Below are 22,642 nucleotides of genomic sequence, written 5' to 3'. Positions count from 1 at the left end.
GGCTTGCTTAAATATATAGGGAGAAATGTGAGCAATATGTTCGTAGGAGGAGTGCCTCCTAACAGCTCATGAATTGCACGGTGGACGTCGATTTTTATGTTCGTAGGAGGAGTGCCTCCTAACAGCTCATGAATTGCACGGTGGACTGACGTCGATTTTTCTCTCGGGTTCATTTGCTCGTTCCAGAGGATGATTCTAGAGAGACCAGCTGAAATGCTCTTCAAGGTTTTCAGCCCAAAATCTGAAGTCCGTTCTTTTCCGGAGGTCGTTTTACGAACGCTGGCCTACTACCTCTGGAACGTGTCCGCCGGCACACTATTCAAAACGGTCGAAATACTTGTGGAACCAAAGAGTCCGGTGCTGCTCAAAAGGTACCTGCTGTGCGCAGCCGCATCAGGAATGAGACGGTAATGCCCCATTCCCTGCGCCCTCGGGCCACGCCGGCCCTTTACAACCAAGTAGGTCAGGCTATTGAGTCTTTGGCTCCGTGAAGAGTCCCAAAAACCCTAACAACCACTGTCTCGCGGTCCAGACTCTTGAGTCAGAGGCTAGGGTCAGGGTTTCCGAACATCCCCTACATCCTCCCACTGTCTTGTGGGTCAGACTTTGGAGTCAAAAGCTCAATTAAACCCCGTTCTTCGGCCTGGGCAACCAGGAAGTATCATTTGCCCTTGCAGCTCTTCGCTCACCGGCCTACTATGTTATTCCCTCTCAACCCATCGTACAATGCAGTGCAATCAACCCATCTGCCAATCCCGTAGCCACTGTTCCGTGTCTCAACCACCGTCCAGAAAAGTAAACCAAAATAATCACCTAATAACCTCAAAAGATCCGATCCGCGTAACAGCCTTTAATGTCCGTACTCTCTGTCAAGCTGGACAACCGGCATCCATTGCTGAAACGTTGGTTTCCCTCTCTATCGATATAAGTTGACTCCGAAACACTTGTACATGACCCCACTTCGGTTGTGCTCCTCAAGTCGCTTAGGACGAGCACAGATATTCCACATTTCACTCTCCGGTCATCCGCTGATCTTGACGGAATGGAACGTGGTTCCTACGGTGTGGGAGTTGCACTCAGTCCAAGGCTGGAAGCGCCTTACTGGACTGGATCCCAGTAAACTCGTCTTCGCGCTGTGCGGTTACCTGGCTCAATTAAGATTGATGCAAGTGTTTATTTGTCGTATCAGCATACGCCCCGACAGAATTCAGTTCTTAGACTGAGCAGGACGAGTTTTACCAAGATCTGTAACGACTGCTTCGGTCTGCAAGAAGGACGGGTATAGTAATCCTGGCGGGTGATATGAATGCTCAAATCGGACTACTAAGTCCAGAAGAAGAACAGTTAGGTCGATTTGGAGTCGATACTGAGCGTACGGATAATGGAGAGCAGATTCTTTAGCTGTGCCCAGACCATTGTCTGTTCCTGGCCATTACGAACTTCCAACACAAGCGCACGCATCGAGTTACTTGGAGGCCACCTATCACAAGGCAGCCGTGAACTCAATTGGACCATATGGCTATCTGTTACCGATAGAGAGCCTCAGTCAGGGATTGTCCTTCCTTCTGAGACTCATCACGCCATCGTGCGAGCCCGCTTAGGACTTCGCTTTCCGCCAGCACTACGCGTGCCAAAAGAGAGCAGTTCCGTTCATCAACTTCGACAAGTTTCAGTAGCTGAAGAGTATCGAGCTGATCTGTTTAGAAAGCTACTGGAAACGCATAGTCATGTGGACGACGAAGATTGCTTGAAGGATGAATGGAGGCGAGTTAAAGAAGCATTGCTGTCAGCTTTTAGAGCTTTTGTCCAGTCCGTCTGACTCGAATCAGTGAGCACTGGATATCTTCGAGATCAGCGGCTCCTATTGCTTCCAGAAAGGCCATACCAGCAACTAGCAACTATGATGGCGCACGCAGATCCCTCAAACACCGGACAATCAGGAGCTTGAAAACTGACAGAACGCTGGTTGATTTCAAAGGCCCAGGAGATTGTCAGGACGCGCCCAGACAGAAAAAAGCGCATGTGCAGAGAGTGACGCATCCCCAAGGTCACCATCGGTACGGCACGTCCGGAAGGCAGGTGAGTTGGCGGCTCTCACCAAACACGGCTTAGCAACATACGACAAGCGTAGTGGGCCTGAGACTGTTCACGACCGCAACACCACCATTGGCTGTACGGAACGAACAAGTGAACGACCATATTTGGCCAATTAGTCATCCTATATATTTATGCAGACGCTCTGTATATTTTGTCCTGGCAACCAGCCGTGTCCCCAGTTCTCTGTCTTCTCCCTATCGCGTAGTCTGGCAGGCTCAGTTCAGGCGTAACCAATAGACGGCCACCGCAAGATACAACAGATTGAGAAGGTTATCGCCGCAGGCAACAGCCGCTCCTTGTTTCAACTGATTCGATCAATGGGTCAAAAGAACGCAGGTGTCAATGAGGCGATATGCGGAAAAGACGGGACAGCAATTCGCTCTCTCAATCGCCATCTTGAGCAGTGGGCTGAGTACTTCCAAAAACGGTTCACCTGGTCCCCGTAAACACAACCGCTAGAAGAAGCAATTGGGCCCGAACGAAGCATCAGCAACAGAAATCCAGCGTGAGATTTCAATCCTGAAGTGTGACAAGACACCGGGTCCGGATGGTCTACACCCCTCGCTCTTCAAAAGTGGCTAAGTCCTGGTAAGCAGTCTGACAACCGTACTGCAGAAGATTTGGAACGAAAGCAATACCAGCCGAATGGAGCTCCTCGACCGTCATACCAATTTCCAAAAATGACGCGAGAACCTCATGTGGAAGCCATCGTGGTATCAGCCTCGTATCCGTCTTGTCTAAAGTGCTCTCTAGCATTATTTTGTGCAGTTTGATGGGTTATTGGGAGATAGATTCGTTAGAATCAAGCTGGGTTCCGCCCTGGTCGAGAATTCATCCACCATATCTTTACCTTGAGACAAATCCTTGAACAGCACCACCCCTTCAGACGTCTCACGTTGGTCGTTTTTCTGGATTTGAAAGCTGCTTTTGACTCCATCGATCGTCAACAACTTTGGCAGAGTCTGGCGATTAAAGGTATCCCATCTAGTTTTCCCTCCCTTATGAGGACACTGTATGCGAACTCCTGTAGGCGCGTATGAGTATAATGGAAGCTCTCCCCGGAGTTCACCACGTGCAGTGGTGTAAGATGAAGCTGTCCTCTTTCCCATTTCCACTTTGTCTTTGCTATTGCTGTGCTGCTTGAACATCCTCTGCCTGTCTGAAACCTTGGGAGTCGAAATGCTCCCGGGACGTTCCCTCATAGACATTGAGTATGCAAACGATATTACTCTCCTTGGTTCAGACCCTTCCCCAATGCAAGCGATTTTAGATAAATGGAATAATTCTGCCTCACGGCATGCGCTTCTTGCAAAGTCTAAAGTGCTACTGCAAGGCTGGGTGGGCTCGAACCCTATCCTCATGCCTGCGGATGAACCAATTGAGGTAGTAGACAAATTTGTTTACCTGGGCAGCTGCATCAGTCCCGGTGGTCTCACAAAAGATGATATTGACATCCGAATTGAGAAGGCCAAAGCAGCTTGTGTGAACCTACATCACCTGTGGCGTAGGCGTGACATCTGCTTCTCCGTCAAGAGTCGAATTCACAATGCTGCGGTGCGCTCCATTATCATATGGATCAGAAAACCGACCGCTGCGCACCGAGGACGTCAGAAGATTTTCGGTGTTTGACCGTCGATGTATTTGGAGCATTGCCCGAATCTGGTGGAAACACCGGATCAGCCATGCTAAAGTACGTCGAATGGTGTTCGGGAGAAATAAGTCACCCTCGATAGATGAACTGATCACACTGCACAGCTTGCGCTGGCTTGGCCAGAAGGGCTCTTTTCGCACAACCACGTGAAGTGCGGAAGAGAGCCAGAGGCGGTCAAACAATGACTTGGCAGCAAAATATAAAAGCCATTACCAGCAAACTCAGCTGCGCTGGTCCTTGCCGTCTTCCTGAATGGGGACTCCGAGACGGGCCACATTAATGACTAGGGACATTGTCAGACATGGCCCAGTCGCGCCCTCAATGGCGCTGGTGCATCCAAGCTATTGCCTTCAATGCATAGCTATCTTTTCAACCCCCCACTTAATAGTCCACCTACAGTGCTGTATTTACGCACTAATTTATCGTCTCCCGCATCTAATGCGCAGCTACCTACCCCACCTCCCCGGATCATCTGTGAACGAAACTGTGGCAGCTACAACCACTATACGACAAGTACGCAGTTCTCACAGCTGACAATGACGATGATGATGGGAGTCGATAACCAAGTCGGAATAGAGTTGCCGTACGTTGACCTCCTGCGGAAATTAGGAAATCTTTCGTGTGGAGTTGTATTAGTAGTGGTGCACAATAAGGAGTGAACAGAGTGCGAGGCATCTAGGAGCACACATTCCCATTCAGTAACGTTCTGTTGTTGGGTCTTCAATGCCAGAGTGATAGATTTCCAAAGAGTGCCGTTGAGCCGTTCGACTTGTCCGTTACCGCATGGATTGTGTGGAGTTTTTCGACTGGTTGCCACACCCCTGTCGTGAATAAACGTTTGTACTCCACCTGACATGAAAGCTCCACCACGATCAGACTGAACGTATGAGGAGGACTTTCCGAACAAAGAAAACAACTGATTAAAACACTCGGGCGCGGTGGACGAGAACACATCCGTATACGTGAAGGTGAATAGGAAATGGGAGTGCTCGTCGATCATTGTTAAAAGGTAGTTGTTGTGGAATATCGATGGCAGTGGGCCTTTAAAATCTACGCTGACGCTTTCAAAGGGTTGTATAACTTTAATAAGACTGCCAAAAGGGTGACTGAGGAAACGACGCTTCAGTTCGGAACGAATACCACATTGATTTGTAATCGCCCTAACATCCTCGAGTAAAAAGGGCAAATTTTTTTGCGCGAACGAAATGAAGCATCCGCGTGATGCCGGGTTGACAACGTGTTATGAAGTTGTTTGAGATCCACTTGTGACATCGCAGCTATGTTATCAGTTCGCGAGAGTGCGTCACCGGCTTTATTTTGATTACATGGACGGTATTGAGCATCGTAATGAAAACAGGATAGTTCAAGTCTCCATCTCTGGATTTTGTCGTTCTTCACTTTGCCTTTGTGCTGTTTGTTGTACATAAAGGGGACTGATCTTTGATCCGTGACAAGTGTGAAGTTATTGCCAATCTGGTAGAGCCCCAACGATTGCGTATACTTCTTTCTCAATTGCCGAATGATGACGCTCATTGTGTATGCGTTTTTTTTACTCTGTGACAGATTGCGTGAAAAGAAAGCTACATGGCGCCTGTCTTGATGGAGAGTAGCCTCAATGGCCATGTCGGAAGCATCAGTTTCCACAACAAATGGATGAGTGTAGTCTATGGTAAACACGCGGAGGCCGTTTCCAAATCGTATTCTGGATTTTTTTAATGCAGTTTATACGCTATTTGGAATAGGGAGATCTGGTTGTGGACGATTTGATGAGTTTTATCCGGAAAACATTGGATCCAGTTGCGTAGTATGTCAGCATTCCGACCACTCTTCGTCGTGAACGGATGTTACATGGATGAGGTGACTCCCGTAGGGCTCGAAAATGTTCAAGGTCTGCTTTTATCATTCCGTGAGACATTTCGTATCCTAGTGATACTGCCAGGTTGCCCAAGCCCAAACAGGGGAAGTCGAGAGGCAGAGTAACCTGCTTTTTGAGGGATTGTACACTGAACTAGTTTCCACAGAACGCTGTTTCAGTTGCTCACTGACAGCCATAGTAGCGAAGCTTCATCGATCGCGGTTGCCCAATTCGCGTTCTCGTTCGCCACAAAACAGAATGGGAATCGGCTTCTTATCTCTTGGTCCCATTAAGAATTCACTGCATGTTTGGAAGTACTGTTGTAGGTGCTTTAATACAAACGCACCAGCTTCTGTTTTTTGGCATCTGTGAGCTGGTTGAGGTGGCTGCTAATAATGCAGACTTACATTCTCATAATCAGCGCATAATGCCCATATATGTGACTTGATGGCTGTTGGGATATTTGAGTGGTTCTTCACGTCGAGATTAGGAAAACAGAATGTATGCTTTACTCGTCTAATGACGATAGTACATGAGATGAAAATATAGAGAGAAAATTACCACTTGTCGATATACGAAAGGTGTGGTTTATAGTAATGACAATGGCCGCCAATGAGAAAGTGCGGATCCACTGCGCTGTAGGTACGCGGTCGTGTGATAGATTTCTCAAACGTCACCCACTTCGGGCACGCTGTCTAGATGCACACTGGAGGTCTGACGCTCGCATGCAAACTTTGGTCGGAGTGTTTTTGGCCAAATACGTTCTCGTTTTTTCTCTCGAGCTGTTGCTTACGAACTGGATGGTTTTATTTCTTTTGACACGTGATACATTTATGTTTCAGTAAGAATATCGAAATCTGGCCGGTTTTTTAGGTAGACGCACGGGTTATTTTTCAACTGTGTTGACCGATGGGTGCGTGGTTTTCGAATTGTACTTGGCGAGGACGGACGTGCTTCCTGAATTAAGGATTGCTGTCGTGCCGTCATGGTCGAAAATGCCTGCTCACTGTAGGCTCAGATGTTTATGGTTGTCTAAAAGTAGCTTACACAGTGCCTTTGCTTAATGTAGCTAGTAGATTTACTCATGACCATTGGTTACATAAATATTTCTCAACTCTTTTGGCCATCAGATCCATTGAGGAGATTGCGCAGTACCTTCGCGATCAGAACGAGTTTGCACTGTATTTTCAAGACACTTCGCGCACTGTTGATCCCCATGGACTAATCACGTTGAACGAGAACGATATCGCTGGACGTGCAAAGCTTGCGGACGACCGGATACCCTTTAAGTTAGTTCTGGAGCCCCAAGAACTTCACGATTCCCCATTACAACTTTACGTCAACCAGCTACTGCTCAATGAGCACCGCTACCTAGAGCAGGCTCGGCTGGAGGCTGGCCTGCAGTCACGTATCCTTCTTGGACCAACCAATTCGGCATCAGTATCTGAGCCCACAGAAGTGGTTACAAAATGCATACTTCCGGGGCAACCAATGTCTGAGGTGCAGAATATCATAAGCGAATTACAACCAAGTGACCTGACTGATGAGCAAATCTCAACCGTAAGTAACATCCTTCTGATCACTACTGTTTTCTGTTTTTACTGAAACATTTTGCCTAGGTTCCATGTCTCTTAATGCATCTCCTTTTCTTACCAGTAGCAGCGACGATCCTGTACCCAGTATATCTCACTCTATCCACAGATGTACAAAAATTTCCAACACGATCTCCACACTCGGGCTCGCGAGGATTTCTTGGATTTGCTGGTTGAGCGAACAGATCTGTTCCTGCAAGCTGTGGGGGCCTACCTTATCCAACTGCGCGACGCTTCGTCGGTAAGCGATCACTCGCGAGAATTCATGGTTCACCAAGTCGCAAGTATGAATGAGTCAAGAGCAGGACTGAATGATTCTTCGGACAGTTCTCTGATGTCAACATCAACCAGTACAGGTATACAAACGACTGATCCTTGTTCGGCATGTGCTCTGGACAATATATTTACCGCGCCTCCCAGAGGAATCAAGGAAACTCACTTAAGTTGGTTAGATCAACAGTTATCGGACGATTGGCGTTATCAAGCCATGACATATCTTCCGTCTGAAAGACAAACACTCGTTGCTGCTCAGTTTAACCTACTTCTTCCTCCCACCACTTCGCCATTATTTTATGGTTCTGGACACTGTCCTGTTTCTGCCAGAGGTGAGCTGCGCATTGTATACCATCTTCCGTTTGTACGATATTTCGTAGAGTATGTTCTGCTGCTCATCCACTTCTTCCTATCTAGTATCCACCGCTATTTTTTTCGACTTTTGTTGTCGCTTATCCCAGTGTGAATCCCATGCTTCAGTTAGCATACTGAGAAATTCAATTCAGGTACCCGAGCTATCCACTCATCCAGTTAAAATGTTGCAATGGTGCATATGAATTTTGGATTGTTTATCTTATTGCCGTAAATGGATATCGAGCTGTGTTTTTCAGTATTTTTCCGTGATGCCCTTTTCTGCTGATACATGTGCCCCGTTGGCTTTCCAGTGTGTATGCCCAGCCGAATTTCGATTTTAGGTTTTTATGACTAAGTCAGTGACCTTCCTTCAACTCAACTTTTACCACTCAAGCACCTGGCAGGTGTGTCGTGTTATCGCTGTTCAGCTAATTGAACTACGCCTGTATAAGTCTGCTGCGCCACGTCAGTCTGCCGTTATTCTGATTCACTGCATGCTAATCGTATCGATCAGTGAATATTGTTGATCATATGTACCAACTGGATGATTATCTTGAGTGGGCTTAAAATGATAGTGTGGTCAAGCTTCACCAGCGACCAACACTTGATAACAACCAGCTGTGATCGGTCTCGCCAGATGAGTTTCTACTGTGTTGTGGAGGCTATGGTAGACCTCCTCATGCGGGATGGCTTAAGTGGTTAGAGCACGAATTCACTGACCGGAAGGTCCGTGGTTCGAACCCGATTTCTGCCTCTCGACTTCCCTTGTCTGGGCTTGGGCAACCTGGCAGTATCCCAGCCCTCGTGCTTCCTTCGGGTAGCATGGCAGCTAGGTACCAGATGTTACTGCTGAACGATGCTGATGATCTCCCCATGCTACTAACCAGCTTGTGCATTTTTAAAACAAAGAGTGAACGAAAACGTCTGGTTTATGTGTCCTATGATTCAACGGTAATCGCATCGAATTCTCCGGAGCAGCCGTTCTCACTAGCCGTCGCCACGGTTAGATTTCTTAAGCACAATAGTTGTTTTCGGTAATATCTCAGGGTTCGAGAATTTCGAACGACATCTGTTCACTCAATGGCCGCGTGAACGATGGTAAGATTGAGGGTGGTTCTTATGATAATGATGTTTATGGTAGAACTCAGGACGTATCCCCTTCATCCAGACCGTCTGTCAAAGTTTGTCAGTTTCTTTCATGATATTGCTCGTTCTACGAGCCGGCTACACGGACCGTGCGGACCCTTATATGGTGTACTGTCACTGTAGTGGTTTGTTATGATTGTCTCTGACCACAAGTACACGAACATTAAACGTGAATACTTCACAGACATACCGCGGCTGCAGGTGCTGAAAATACATGACAAATGGACCTCTACTAACTTTCACTGAATTCCACTGCGTTTTGCGACCGCACCTATCTCTAGATGAACGTCTGACAACGTAGGTTTTCACTGGCTTAATTGTATAGTCTCTAAAAAGTGAACAGATCTTGTAGCTGTGGCATCTTTTCACCGCACAGCCTAGGATGCAGCCCGTAGTCGGCACCATGGCTGGGATTCAGCAAGGTCGCTAAAGCCTTGTATCTTGGATCTTTCTGACCAAGAGCCTGTGCTCGAGTACTCATGAATGCAGCTTTTCACAAAACCCCATAGTGTTGTGAGATTTTCTTACTCACCTTAGTGGTTTTGTGAGGTTGATCATGGATCGCGTCTATTTTCTCAATGGGTCATCCTCGTCGGTAGTTTCGCTGAGCTGACTTTATGCGACGCATCGGCCTATCCTTTTTTGTTTATTTCAACAGTACCATGCACCAGACGCTAGTAGCAGACTACACTCAACTGTGACTTCATTAACTATGTCCACGGATTCAGAAATTATCACCCACAGTCTATATCGATATCGGCAACTTAACTGGTTTTCAATTTTTTCATATATTTTGCAGGAGTTTCAGGCACACATACTTCCTCGTTCTACCATATGTTCAGTCATGACAGTTTGCCACACTGTTGTCCATCGTTTCCTTGGGGTGGTTGCATGGACCATGTGTTCAAACAACTGGTATACCGCTTCTTTCCCCTCAACCCTCAATGCTTGGAGCCGGGCCTAAGTACTGATAGCCACTGTATGGGGCAGATTTATGGTGTTGCAGCTGGAACATCCCCGCCTGCTAAACTTCCTAATTCGACTTTGCCGTTATCTCCGGAGCTGTCCGTTGCTGTTGCCTGTGCGTGCACGGACTTGTTAGCCTCTCAGGCCATAGTTCACCTGCTGACATGCGCCGGTTTCTCTGTCAACCCTCTGCTCTGTACTCGGGCCAATCAGTCTCATTCGATTCAGTCGCAACCCAACTTTATCGACGACAGCACCTATGCACAACAGCCTATGCAGCCTATTTCGGTTCATGCTTCTTGGCCGTTGCCCACTGACAGAATTCCCCCAGTGTATATTCGAACCACTGAAGTGGATATGTCGCCGACCATCCAACCTACATCTCATCCGATTCAGAATGGTCAGGTGCATGCTACACTCCTTTCCTTACATAAGGTACGTTGACCCGAATGGTTTGTCTTTCATGCGTTTTTTTTTCAAACGGACCTGTGTATATAGGGATATCCGGCTGATCAGGTTAATGGTTGTTCGTTCTTCTGAATACTGCACGGTTCAAGCGGCTTTTTGGCCACACATTAGCTAGGGTTTTGTACCTGTTTGGTGACATAACAGGTCAATTGGAAAGGACAAAGTGTGTGATAAATGGACACCTGAGTGGAAATGGGGGACGAGACTACCACAACATGAGTATTTTACTTTCCTGAATATAGCACTACATGCTGCGCAATTTAGAAAGGAAAATACTTTGATATCTTGAAGATCGTTACAACTGCAACAACCAGTGGTGGCAGATTCGGTACATTTGCTCGAAGTGTCACAACGGATCTAGCTGGGATTTGGTTGAGTCTTTTGTTGGCACTTTATTATTTGCAATCGGGCGTTCATCTCCACACAGTGTCTCAGACCTTCGACAGCCATCAGTTTAGCTGCGACACTTTTATTAGATGGAAGACGTGCAAAATTCGTCCGTTTTTTAATAGGTTACGATCTAGTCGTATATTATGCTACAGGGAAGTGGATCATTTATGAACACCCATCACGTGGTCATAATGCGTGCAGTCCCACCTTGGAGGGAATCGGATAACACTTAGTTACCCGGTTCGTTGTACTGTATCCTTATGATGAAGCTCACGAAATATGTGAACGTGCTTCACAAGTCTGAAGGTAGGCCACTGTGTGCAAAGTAAGCTAGCATAAGTCACCTATGTACGGTCCCTTTGGCACTATCTGAAATGATCCCGATACCGCGGGCATCATTGCCCGGTTGTTGTGCCTTCTTATGACGCAGCGAATTGCGGCTCTGTCAAAAGTGTCTTATGACTCTGTGCTCTTTTAGGAAGCACAGGAAACTCAGACATCAGTGTGGCCGCTGGCGCATGAGCTTCCAATTGATCAGTCCTAGCTCTCTTAGGATGTAGTGCGGTTGTGATCTTGGGTTGAACACAAGATGCATAGGCATCAGAGAGCGCCTATTGTAGTGGTGTGCTGACCATATACTGTACCAAACACCGAAATAACGAAAATCGTCTGACCATCAGCAGGCAGTCCCGAGCCAATTTACCACAAGTTGGTGATCGCGAGAATCGATCGTGGAATCCTTGTGCAGACTCCGATTGCACATAATTGCTACCAATTTTTTTTTAAACCGTTCAGGTATCCTCAAAACGCGCACACGTTGCGTAATAGGTGACAAGTCCTAAGATCAAATACGTTCCAAAGCCATCTGTTTAGTGCCTACCAAGCAACCATATTTCAAATGTTAAATTACATCTCCAAGGCTGTACCGGGACTTGCCTCTAGTGCAATCCAGCCAACTGCATTCAGATACTTAAATTCTAATGAGATACTGGAGGCCTGGAGGTAAATCCTTCCCACTCGCTACCACAACCAGTTGGGTGTGCTTTTGGACTCTGTGTAAAAGTGAGCAGATTCGCAGATTGCGAAGTCTTGTGCGTACCGATGAAATGGAACAGGCGAAAATACCGGAGATCCCCGCCAGCTATTCAGTCGGTTGTCTGAAGCTTCTTTCCGCTTCTCCACTGTTCAGCAGTAAGTATTTTAAGTGGCATTTGCCTGCCCCCTATCCTCCTTCCATATTGACGCCTTGTGACGCCTGTGAACCTGCAAACCCCTTCACTTTCATGTATTTGAGTGTAGCTTCTTACTCAAGCGACAACGAGCTTCTGATCCAGACTGCCTTCAGTCTGGCTTTTGTAAAGATGGTGGTGGTTTTGGCATTTAGTTTTTACCTAACTTATTTGCTTTTAGTAAGAGGAAGAGGTCGGACAGATTCCCTCAAACCATCTTCAAAAGGGTAATCGTAGTGGATGTGCTGACCTCTGAGGTGCTAGGGAATATCATTAAGTTCCAGTGCATTGGTGTGATTGCAAGAAGCAAGAGCACCGACACATGGAGACCGTCGCTATTAGTGGATCTCCCAGGAAATTCGTAACATTTTTGTGGTTTTTATGGTTGTTCCATAGGTTTTTTGACTACCAAAAAGTTCCGGCACCGGGTCCTTTGGTGGATCCGCCATGTGCTACACATGCCGATCGTCGTCTACCTGGTGGAGTGTTGTTGCTGACATCATTTTCACACTGGTGCAAACTGAAGGATATAGATGGGATGGTGGTGAGTATAGGCGGTTTTGTGACAGAATACCTGTGACTGTCTTTGCGCTCTGCTCAGATATCACAAAGCGTAGCGGCTAACAAATGTCAGTGGGGCTCGTGCTTCTAGTTTCCATCTAGATTGCGAGCGAGTATTCGAGAGTATTGGTACCTCAGAGTGTTTGTGATGGATTGGCACCAAGTCCAATCGGTTTTGACTTTTTTAATCTTGGAAAAATGTCTCCAGTCGTGTCTTTTTATCGATGCCACGTGTGCTTGAACTTCTCATTTCAAAGCCCATCATACCCCGTTCTATTTTCTGACAAAGCCGTGTTCTTAGCAATCAAGCAATAGTGTCAACGCTGGTGTTATTACATTTGAAACTAAAGTTCTGGATAGCTCGACTATTTCACTTGATAGGTAATCTATTCATATAACTGGTGCGCTCCGCAAGCCTGGTTTACGTTTGACCCATGATTTCGAAACTGATTTCGTCTAACTGACTTCACTTAGATGGCTTCTAACTCTCCATTTGCGCGCGCCTCTTGTTGATCACCCTGCTATGCACGGCAAACTCTTTTGCGCTGATTGGGATGTCGATCTTATAGGCGTAGTCTTTTTGATTAGCTGGAGCCGGTCCCTTACGCTCCTGTTCGGAAGCTGTTCACTAAACTGAAAGTACAAAACGCCCCGTTCTCGCTTTCGATGACCACCGCATGGTAGGAATATGCAGTTCTATGTTTTTCCTCCAAACTAAGTGGCATGTTCTCACATTAAGGTGTGTGCCGAATTATCGGTTGCTTCCACACGATAGGCTTATTACGCCTCTCTGGTGTGTGAATGGATTTCAGACGGTGTGCTGGCTGAGATTTTGTTCACTTCTATGACATTGTTAGTCTGTGCTACATCACTCAGTCATCTGCTATTTCTAATGTAATTTTCTGCTATTCCTCCAAGACAAACACATTCGGTTACATGCGTTCTCAAGTGTGAACTACTAGTGAGCGCTAAACATGGTCCTTTCGAATTGATTCGGTGACTTTCAGGGACTGACCGAGTTGCCGTTGCACGCATTCACACACTGTTTGTCTGTCTATTGGTTTTTCATGTGCGCTGGGTTTTGTGTGTTACGGGACGCACCTTTTTTAGAACTCAGAAATACTCATTTTTTAAGCGCACTATTTTACGTCGCTTTGCCCTGCGTTTCGTATCGGCAGCAGGCTGTACAGAGTGAACCTTTTGTTCACGTCTCACAACAGTCTAGTCAGGTTTTCCTGGATAATCGGAACAGTTCGCTGTGTTGCATGGTACAAAGCAGTTTCATTCAGTACTTCTATTTTAACTCCGTGACTTGATTTCTGAACTGCAAATTTAACTGTTCTTCACAAGCATTAAAGGCTGGTCTTACCAGTGTTCTCATCACAAAAGACTGAGCTTTTTACTTGCTACTAGAGCCATGATGGAACAATTGAAACTCGGGCCTGTTGCAGGCCTTAACCGCGGAAGCACAAGCTGTAAGATAAATTTTGTGTGTTAGCTTGTGTGCATCGTTTAGTTCATTCGCACTCCAAATGGAGGTCAATCTTTCAGAGGGCAGGTATACTCCATGTCTTTAGTGTGTACATAATTTAAGATTGCATTCGTCGCTTAGTGTTTTTGGATCATCACCAATAAACTATCAGCAGCTCTGCCCATAGCATACTGCCCAAAGTAATAACGTTTTCGTTTTCCTTCAGTTTCTGAATGGTGTACTCCAGTGCACCACAAACAGAGCTCGTGGCATCGCGTTACCCATGAATTCAGGGCCGGCTTACCATGGTTACATTTTCGTTTTGGGAATTTCCTCAAAGAAGAGGCACCTGACTCCAACCGATGTACCGGATAACGCCGCAGAGTCAGGAGTTGAAAGCGTAGTTTGCGACTACCCCAACACCGCATGTGAAAGGCCATTTTCTCCCACCAATTCTCTCAGCACAGAGGACGGTGATGACAACGTGGTTACTCCCCGCCCCCGATCCGACCCCTTGTTTTTCACGGACGAAATAGATGTGAAGCGACCCATGAGTGATGTCCCTGACTGTCCAGCGTATAGTGATATTCATACCTCTTGTACTTGCTGTTCTCTGTTCAATATACGCCAAGGATCTCTGCCAACCACAGATTGTGCATGTGGGACCTGTTGTGATTGTCTACATTCGAACACTGACCAAGTAGTGGGTCCAGCGTATAGTGATATTCATACCTCTTGTACTTGCTGTTCTCTGTTCAATATACGCCAAGGATCTCTGCCAACCACAGATTGTGCATGTGGGACCTGTTGTGATTGTCTACATTCGAACACTGACGCAAGTAGTGGGGGTTTTCAGCCTTATTCGAACGATTTTCCGTCAGATCACTCGGACATGATGTTTTCAACCTTGTCCAAGGCGTCTTATCGTTCTCGCTCTTTGGACGCGCGTTTATCGGCGGTTCGCTCGGCAATGAATTCTCTACCATGTGATACACCTCGGCTGCTGCTCCTAGCGAAGGACTCATCTCTGATACCCAATGGAAAGCATTCTGTTTCTTCCGCAAACCCACTTATTTTCCCTGCTCCTGAAGCGATCTGCTCTTCCCCCATGACAGCTGACTCATGGAGTATTTTGAGTGAACAAGTTGGAAATTACCCCCAACGTGATATTCCCTCTGACAAGCCACAGTCAAAAACCGTAGAAGACGGTGCTACTAGGTCTTCGGACTGGATGCAGGCTGGAACGAACATACTCGGTAAATGATACGTGCACCTGTCCATTTGTTATCTCTAGGTTCTATTTGCACAACTAAACGAGCCACCACCTTAGCTAATTGATTTCTACTGGAGTGAAGGTTTTCCACTTCTTAAGAAGAACTCCATGGCAGATTTGAAACAGGTGTGATGAGTACGTTGAGCTTCCACCCCCTTTCCCTCATTTGTTAACTGGGCTGAGCGCATCTGCCTCGTTCCCAGGATCACTGGAAATCTTTCTAATTCATTCCTGTACACAAAACCTGGTAAGGTGTCCGTTTGGAAGTTACTCTCAGGCTACTGGCGGGCGACATTTAATTGTTTTTTTTTAAAGATGGGACATCAAAGACTTTTGGAATGTTACACAGCCGTTCTGCTTTACATGCTGTGCGAAGCTACATGCGTAGCTAGCTCACTCGATTCAGTTCTCCACTTTTTGGTCGTTAGGCCTGGTTGGCGTGTAAACAAGCCTATTTAGATGGTGAAAAGCTAGAACTGGCTGGAAAAGTGTAAGAGGGTTCTTATGAAAGCCGTTTACAACCTTTCTAGTTTATGGACTTTAATATTCTCCGGTTGGTGCCAGCGGACACTCATGACATATAAAACCGACTTTTTAATAGAGCTGCAACGATACCGTTTCGCTTGCCCGTTTTACCCTGCGGGATGATGAGATTTAAGTTGTACATTTTCTTCATTTTCTTTGCAGATCATGTTATCAAGTTCCTGGACCAGTGTTGGAATTCTGTGGCTCCAACCAGTACGTCAAATGGTAGTTCCAGTGGGTCGTACTCTGTGCGACACTTACCTCATGTCGATTGCACGCGTCCCTCCGTATACACAGTCCCACAGTCCTCCTCACGAACCGGAACTGCCTCGTCAGGTTTTTCAGCACCTGTTAGCGAAAAGTCCCCAAGTACTGGCTTGTTTGGTGCGGCTTCAGCAACGGGGCGTCGTGCAATGCACTCAGCCAACCAAGCCCTAAAGAAACTGTCGTCCAGCTCAAAGTGGTACCATAGCACCAATACCCAAAGCTCTTCCAATACTTACTCATCAACCCACTCCACATTGAAGGGGGCATGTTTGCCCATAAAGAATACTGATGTTAATGCCATCCCCGGGCGGACTCCTTCAACAAATAACAGGACTTCTCCCACTTGTCTTTCGATTGCTCCAACCCCCCTCCGCACTTCTGGTCCTCCCCCGTCTCAGAAAACCAGTCCGGCTGCCAGTCAGGCTGATTCGAATCGAAGTATCATTCACCGGACACTACACTCTTCTAATAACAGGTTAGTGTTGTGTTGCATAATCAAGATGCGCTTGTACCTATTTGGATATTTTGTCGTGTCAAGAGTACTGATTGGAACACCCACAGATCCATTTATTTCGAGTGTTCCTATAAGAGCAGGGGACGTTTCAGTGGCGCCTCTAGATAATCATTCAAAGTCGGTTTACTTGGCTCATCTACTCAATTGCTCACCAGTTCGCGTTTCCTTTGATCATGAGTTCACTCAAGCTCTGGCAAGGCAGGTCTGTGTCTAAGTGCTTCATTGACATAGTCACTTCAATCCACCTGCGCAACCACGACGGCTATTTTGGCCCGGTTGATCATAGAAGATTGCTTAGAACATGAAGAATGTTCCTACATGGTTGCGCTGTAGGCGGCCAGTGGTCATGCTGAACGACCAGCGTCATTCATCATAAATCCCGTGCATTCAAATAGCGTCAGATTTTTGTGGTTATTCGGCCTATGTTTGACACGAGTTGCTAGCCGCAGTCTCCTCTGAATGAGAAACCACCCTTTGAAGCATGTAAATTACTGCCATCCGCATTATGACAAGGGTTATGGATACTTGTCTCTGGGATGACTTATCTTAATATTTTTTCAGGGTAAGAATGTCCTTTGCCGTTCTTAACCGTTATTTGGGTGTAGCTTCCAATCGCCATTGTCTTCCAGAGTTACGCAACCGAGTGACTCAAAGTCCCTTATCAGGAACGTTCTTTGTTTGGAGGACGCTACAAACGGTGATGAAGTCCATACAAAGAAATAAATGCATTGGTTGCTTCTTTATTTCTTCCTGGAATGTGCTATGATTTATTGTCAGAAATTCTATCCATGCTCCATGTCATTTGACATGAACGACGACCTAGACACACACACCACATCGCACTTACGCAACCGAGTGACTCAAAGTCCCTTATCAGGAACGTTCTTTGTTTGGAGGACGCTACAAACGGTGATGAAGTCCATACAAAGAAATAAATGCATTGGTTGCTTCTTTATTTCTTCCTGGAATGTGCTATGATTTATTGTCAGAAATTCTATCCATGCTCCATGTCATTTGACATGAACGACGACCTAGACACACACACACACATCGCACATCCTGTTGGGTCATTCATGCACATGACAAGGAGAACCAAAATCATCTGTACAGTAAGATAAAGTATTCCTGGTTTGCTTGGCCTCGTCCTCGTTCACGCCTGTGGGTGGTCTCACTTACCGCTGGCGTTGTCACGTTACATCCTAGAACACCACGAAAACAATATTACAATGCCTGGTCATGCTGTTGCTCACCGAGTCGTTGTTTTTTTACTTACTTCCTGTCTCCGTTCCAACGTTCGTCCTAATTTCTATTCCCCTGCATGCTTTTGACTATTATGAGCCAAATGCACAGTAGCCACTGTGACCTTGCAGCTTCGCCCTCAGATGAATGCTTCACCATTTGTTTTCTGCAGCCCGACTAGCGAACTTCCGATTTCCCGGATCATCAGGTCAGAGCCTACAGGAGTAGGCTCATCCAGTTCAGCAAACAAATCTGCGACATTTGTCAAGAACGGATTACGGGCATCAATCGACCGAACTTACGCTTTTCGTAAGGCGGTTGCCTCGTCAACCCATCGAATACGTTCCCGTTGCAGTGTCCCGGACTGTTCTTCGCTTGCATTCGGCGGTGAATACGACCAATTAACGCGTTCCGATAGGAACTTGTCCACAAATACTTTAGTTCTCGGGGCTGGACAATCACCGAAAGCTCTGAACCACTCCCTAGTTTCGGGGACAGGTGATATTAACAGCAAGTTTCAGAGGAGTAAGTGGTCTGATTTGTTAGTTGGCTTGTTCAACCAACTTTCTCGTTTCTCATATTTGTAGCGATATTTTTGTTACAGTCTCCAGTTATTTTTTCTTCGGCTAGGATTTTTTGTCCATCGAACGCTGTAGAGCAGCTAGCTTCTCGGTCACAGTAACTTGCTTTTCCTGACGCGAAAATAAAAATAATTCATAACAGACCTATGTTTGAATTTTTGAGTAAGGTATACGTATTTTTTGTTGGCCTAAACTACGTATCGTTACCAGAATTCGCTGATTATTTTCTTCTACCGGTGCATGTTTAGTCGGTTGAATCAGGTGAACCGTGATCACAATTCACAAATAGCTCCTCTGGTGATGGGACAGTGTCCAGACGCCCTGGGCACAACTCACGATATCAGCCAACCATGAAACCCTATATATCTTTGAGCATCTTCAGACTTTTGACATTTTTCGTTTGTCCGTCGTTCGTTTCAATTTTTCTTTGGGAGGAAGCATTTGGTGGGTAGCTGTTGTGCTACTTCAGCTGTGGCATTATATTTATATGCGAATTTTCTGAATAGGTGAGTTGTTAAAGTGTGAACTTATTGATCGCAGAGTCTGGTTCGAACCCAACCTCTGGATCTCGACTGTTCTTAGCTGGGCTTGGGTAACTTTTCAGTATCTCAGCTTTCGTGCTTCCTTCGGGTGGTATGACAGCTAAGCACCAAAAGGGCGTTGCAGCTGAATGTGTGTGTGTGTGTGTGCGGGTGTGCAATCCTCCATAACTTTTATCAACTAACCGGTCTTTATACTTGACTGGCAAGTTTTACGTTCTTTTAGGCGTCCTTTCGGATGAAAAGCTGAGACTAACAGCAATATCACACATTCGTATTGCAAACCCCTACTGAACTACCAGACTATTTTTCATTCAGTATCTTATCTTCTTTGCCTTGGATCCCATCATTAGAAAGCTGCAACCACCGAATTCCCTTGGTTCACATGTGGAAGTAACATTCATCTAGGTCACATATGAAGTACTGACATCATCCATTCTTCTCAGGGTGTCCCACCCTTTTAGATTATAAAATTCCCTGTCGCTATTGTTCTTTTTTTCATATGACAATTTACCATTTCTTTCTTCATTTTAAGCACCTTCAAACGGACTCTGCACTGCGGATTCCAACTCTGAAACTTCACTAGTGAGTTTCTTTTCCTTCTTTTAAACCTCTGAAAAACTTGTACAACTGAAGTAGTATGCCGGCACTCATCCGATGCCTTGTGCGCAGGCTTTGGTTGAGGACCCTAGCCATCCTCCTGTCTAGGTATGGACGCCCTGACAGTATGCCAGCCCACGCACAACTGTGAACGTCACAACTAAATTATTATCATTCCAGATCGGCTGCCGCATTTCGTCGTCAACCGAGTTGCCTTAAAAGCTGCATACATCAAGGCGGGTAGGTGAAACATGCTACCGCTGGGGTGATTAGTGTGTTGAGTCATCGAGGGGAGGTTTCTCTGCTTGACCGAATGTGCGTTGAAATTTGCCTCTGCATGATTCTTTTGGCAACGTCCCGAAGGAATCTCAATAAAGTAATATCTATCTGCCTATGTATTTGCCTAAATCCCGATGGACTGAAGCTAGGGACGATTTCTATGATACTCCAATTGTTCTCTTACAACGGGCTGAATACTCGGACATCGTTGCCCTTGCTGTGACATGAACACTTAAGTAGGTAGGTTTCGCACTGCCAAGGCCCAATATGGTTGGACACAAGACTCATGGAAAGTGTGTGCCGATCACAGATTGTCCTATTACTGTGCCGTTTTCCGAAACAGCGGAAATCGTTTCACAATATTGTGCCCACGAAAGGACCGTCCGCGAATCCAAATAGGTCACATTGCCATTAGTTACCGATGGAGAGGTTCGGTCACTGCCTAACGTTTCCTTGGTAATACCTGCGTGGAATATGATGGTGCACTTGTCTACTGTTGGTTTTCACTGCGCTTTTCAAGCGAACGCAAACTGCGTACACTTTGCTTCTCCACCGAAAAGACCCAGAAATCAGATGGACCTGTTAGAAGCGGTCTTTTCACCGCCCACCGAATGGTGCGACCTCGAATGTTAACTACCACGGGAACAGTTATCAAAAACGATACTCGAAGTGGAGCTTCTATATGCGGTACAATTCAGCCAGCCTCATCCAAACATTGTGTCTCTGGTATGTCCGTGGCTTTGTTGGAGGCCAGGCGACATATTCCTCCTAGCCGCAAACAACTCAACCGGACACATCATCGGACTCCAGATCAAGCTGCTTGTCCATGCAAACTTGGGAGCTTGGTGGATCCGAAAGACCGCAGAAATGTAGGATGCAAAAATGCTGGAAATGTTCGCAGGTTGTTCCACTTGATTCATTCGACTGGTCCTCGAAAGCCTCTTGTCATTGAAACCATCAGGGATGAAACTGGCTCTGATATCCAGCAATGGGGAACATATAATCCGTTGCGCACGATGCTTCGGACAACAATTCAGTCGGCTCCCTGTTACCTCCAGTCTGGACTGCCGGCATTCAACAGAAAGATGGACTGTGAATACGGCACCCTTCGACTTTAGTGTCCGAGCCTATATCCCCACTAAAGCGTCGTCGTGCTCCTTGTCCCGACGACCTCCCGCCTGTTCTGTTGAAGGTTGGCAGTCATTTCTTCAACCAGTGCCTGTCTGGCTTGTTGGCATCTATCTAGCAGAAGTGGACCGTCCCAGATCACTGGGGTGAGTGGACAGTAGTGGCCATTTTCGAAGACGGTACTCGCAGGGAATGTTTTGATTTGACTCCCGTTGTTACAACCTCTCTGACGTCACCGATTCTCCATCGTCTTACGGCGGCAGGCAAATTCTTGACTCGTGAGCATCAAGCGAGATTTTGACCGGGTAGAGGCTGCGTCAACCACACTGTCAGATGTTAGATTACAGACTTCTCAACAAAAATGGCGTCCAACAAGATTGTCCACTCTCTCCGTTTTGGTTCAATCTCTCCTTCGATTAAATATTGCGGCCAAAGCTGGAAAGTCTTGAAAACCTCGGTGTTCCAATCGATGCTCGTGAGAACCTTGCTAATCTGGAATACGCGACGACATCGTCCTCGTCTTCGAAGACGAATGCGAAGCACCGGTCTTAATGAATAAACTGACAGCCATCATATCGTCTTTCGGCAGGCACCCTGAACATGACCTTTACAACTACAGAAACATCACTGGAGGTTCTTGAGAATTTTACATGCCGCGGCAGTTGTATTAGCTCTGGCGACAGTGTCTCTGATGAAGCCGTTGCACAAATCTCAAAGGTCTGAATCACATTTGCTAATTTATGTCACTGTGGCATCAAAACGCCATATCACTGGGTCGCAGTAGTTGTGTGTACCAGGTTACCGTAAGGGTTGTGTTATTGTGTGGTTGTGAAACGTGGAGTTACAGATTCGACCAACGATACCTCAGAAGAGTTTCTGGTGTTGGATGGTGTCAACGAATTTGCAATCGGCGTTCCGTTGTGCAGTAGATATTTTATTCTTGGAGAACATCTAGCAACATCAACCATGGATACTCGGTCATGTGCCACGAATTCTGAAACATTATCTACCGAGACATGTTCTGCGCGCCCCCTTCAGAGAGGTACAAACTGCGAGGTGTACGAAGTGCGACTTGGCGGAAGAGTGTGAAAGAGATTAGGCAGAGTTTGCGTCTTGTTGGTGTGGTCCACCTTCCAGAATGATTCCTCCATGACCCTCTCTTACGCTTGGCCGGCGAGAAGTGGTGGCTATTCGACTTCGGTGTCTAAAACAGTGGCCTTACTGTTCCTAACGATATACTAGGTTTTCGTGTCTTACCCGTCTGTGGAGGAGTGTTTTTAAACCGTTGTCAAAATTTTCACCTATTCTTGTCGTCTTCATCTTAAGTATCGTTTATTTGGCCCTTTTCTACCAAGGCGTTTGTCAACAACACGGAGAATGATAATGCAGTGTCTAGTCTATCCGGAACATCAGACCTGGCACTTGGAGCAGCGCCTCAGCTTTGTGAGGGTTCGGTAGCACACGAACGCGCGATCCCCATTCCTTGTCTATTAGCCAGTGGACCACCTGTCTCACCAACCAGATCGGACGAGCTGGATTCGATCTACGAAGAACTGAACTTGGTGTCACCTTCTCCACAGTCAACTGATGACGAATCTGCTCGGTTTCCATACCGTGCAACATGTGGTGACACGATGCAATTAT

At 46.4% G+C, this 22,642-nt stretch overlaps 1 protein-coding gene across 1 annotated transcript in view; it reads left to right on the top strand.

Moving 5' to 3' along the window:
- Positions 1-22,642, top strand: part of T265_01577 (hypothetical protein) — a gene marked incomplete at both ends in the record, with an annotated part of 41,810 nt that overhangs the window by 7,337 nt on the left and 11,831 nt on the right. The window contains 8 exons of the mRNA XM_009165636.1: positions 6,734-7,163; positions 7,305-7,800; positions 9,768-10,369; positions 14,280-15,309; positions 16,014-16,593; positions 18,044-18,396; positions 19,527-19,576; positions 22,354-22,619. Coding sequence (XP_009163900.1) covers positions 7,095-7,163; positions 7,305-7,800; positions 9,768-10,369; positions 14,280-15,309; positions 16,014-16,593; positions 18,044-18,396; positions 19,527-19,576; positions 22,354-22,619 — 3,446 coding nt within the window. The remainder of the gene's footprint in view (positions 1-6,733; positions 7,164-7,304; positions 7,801-9,767; positions 10,370-14,279; positions 15,310-16,013; positions 16,594-18,043; positions 18,397-19,526; positions 19,577-22,353; positions 22,620-22,642) is intronic.

This window comes from Opisthorchis viverrini, assembly GCF_000715545.1.
Source record: "Opisthorchis viverrini unplaced genomic scaffold opera_v5_17, whole genome shotgun sequence".
Classification (NCBI taxonomy): Eukaryota; Metazoa; Platyhelminthes; class Trematoda; order Opisthorchiida; family Opisthorchiidae; genus Opisthorchis; species Opisthorchis viverrini.
This window is presented reverse-complemented; position numbering and strand designations above follow the sequence as displayed.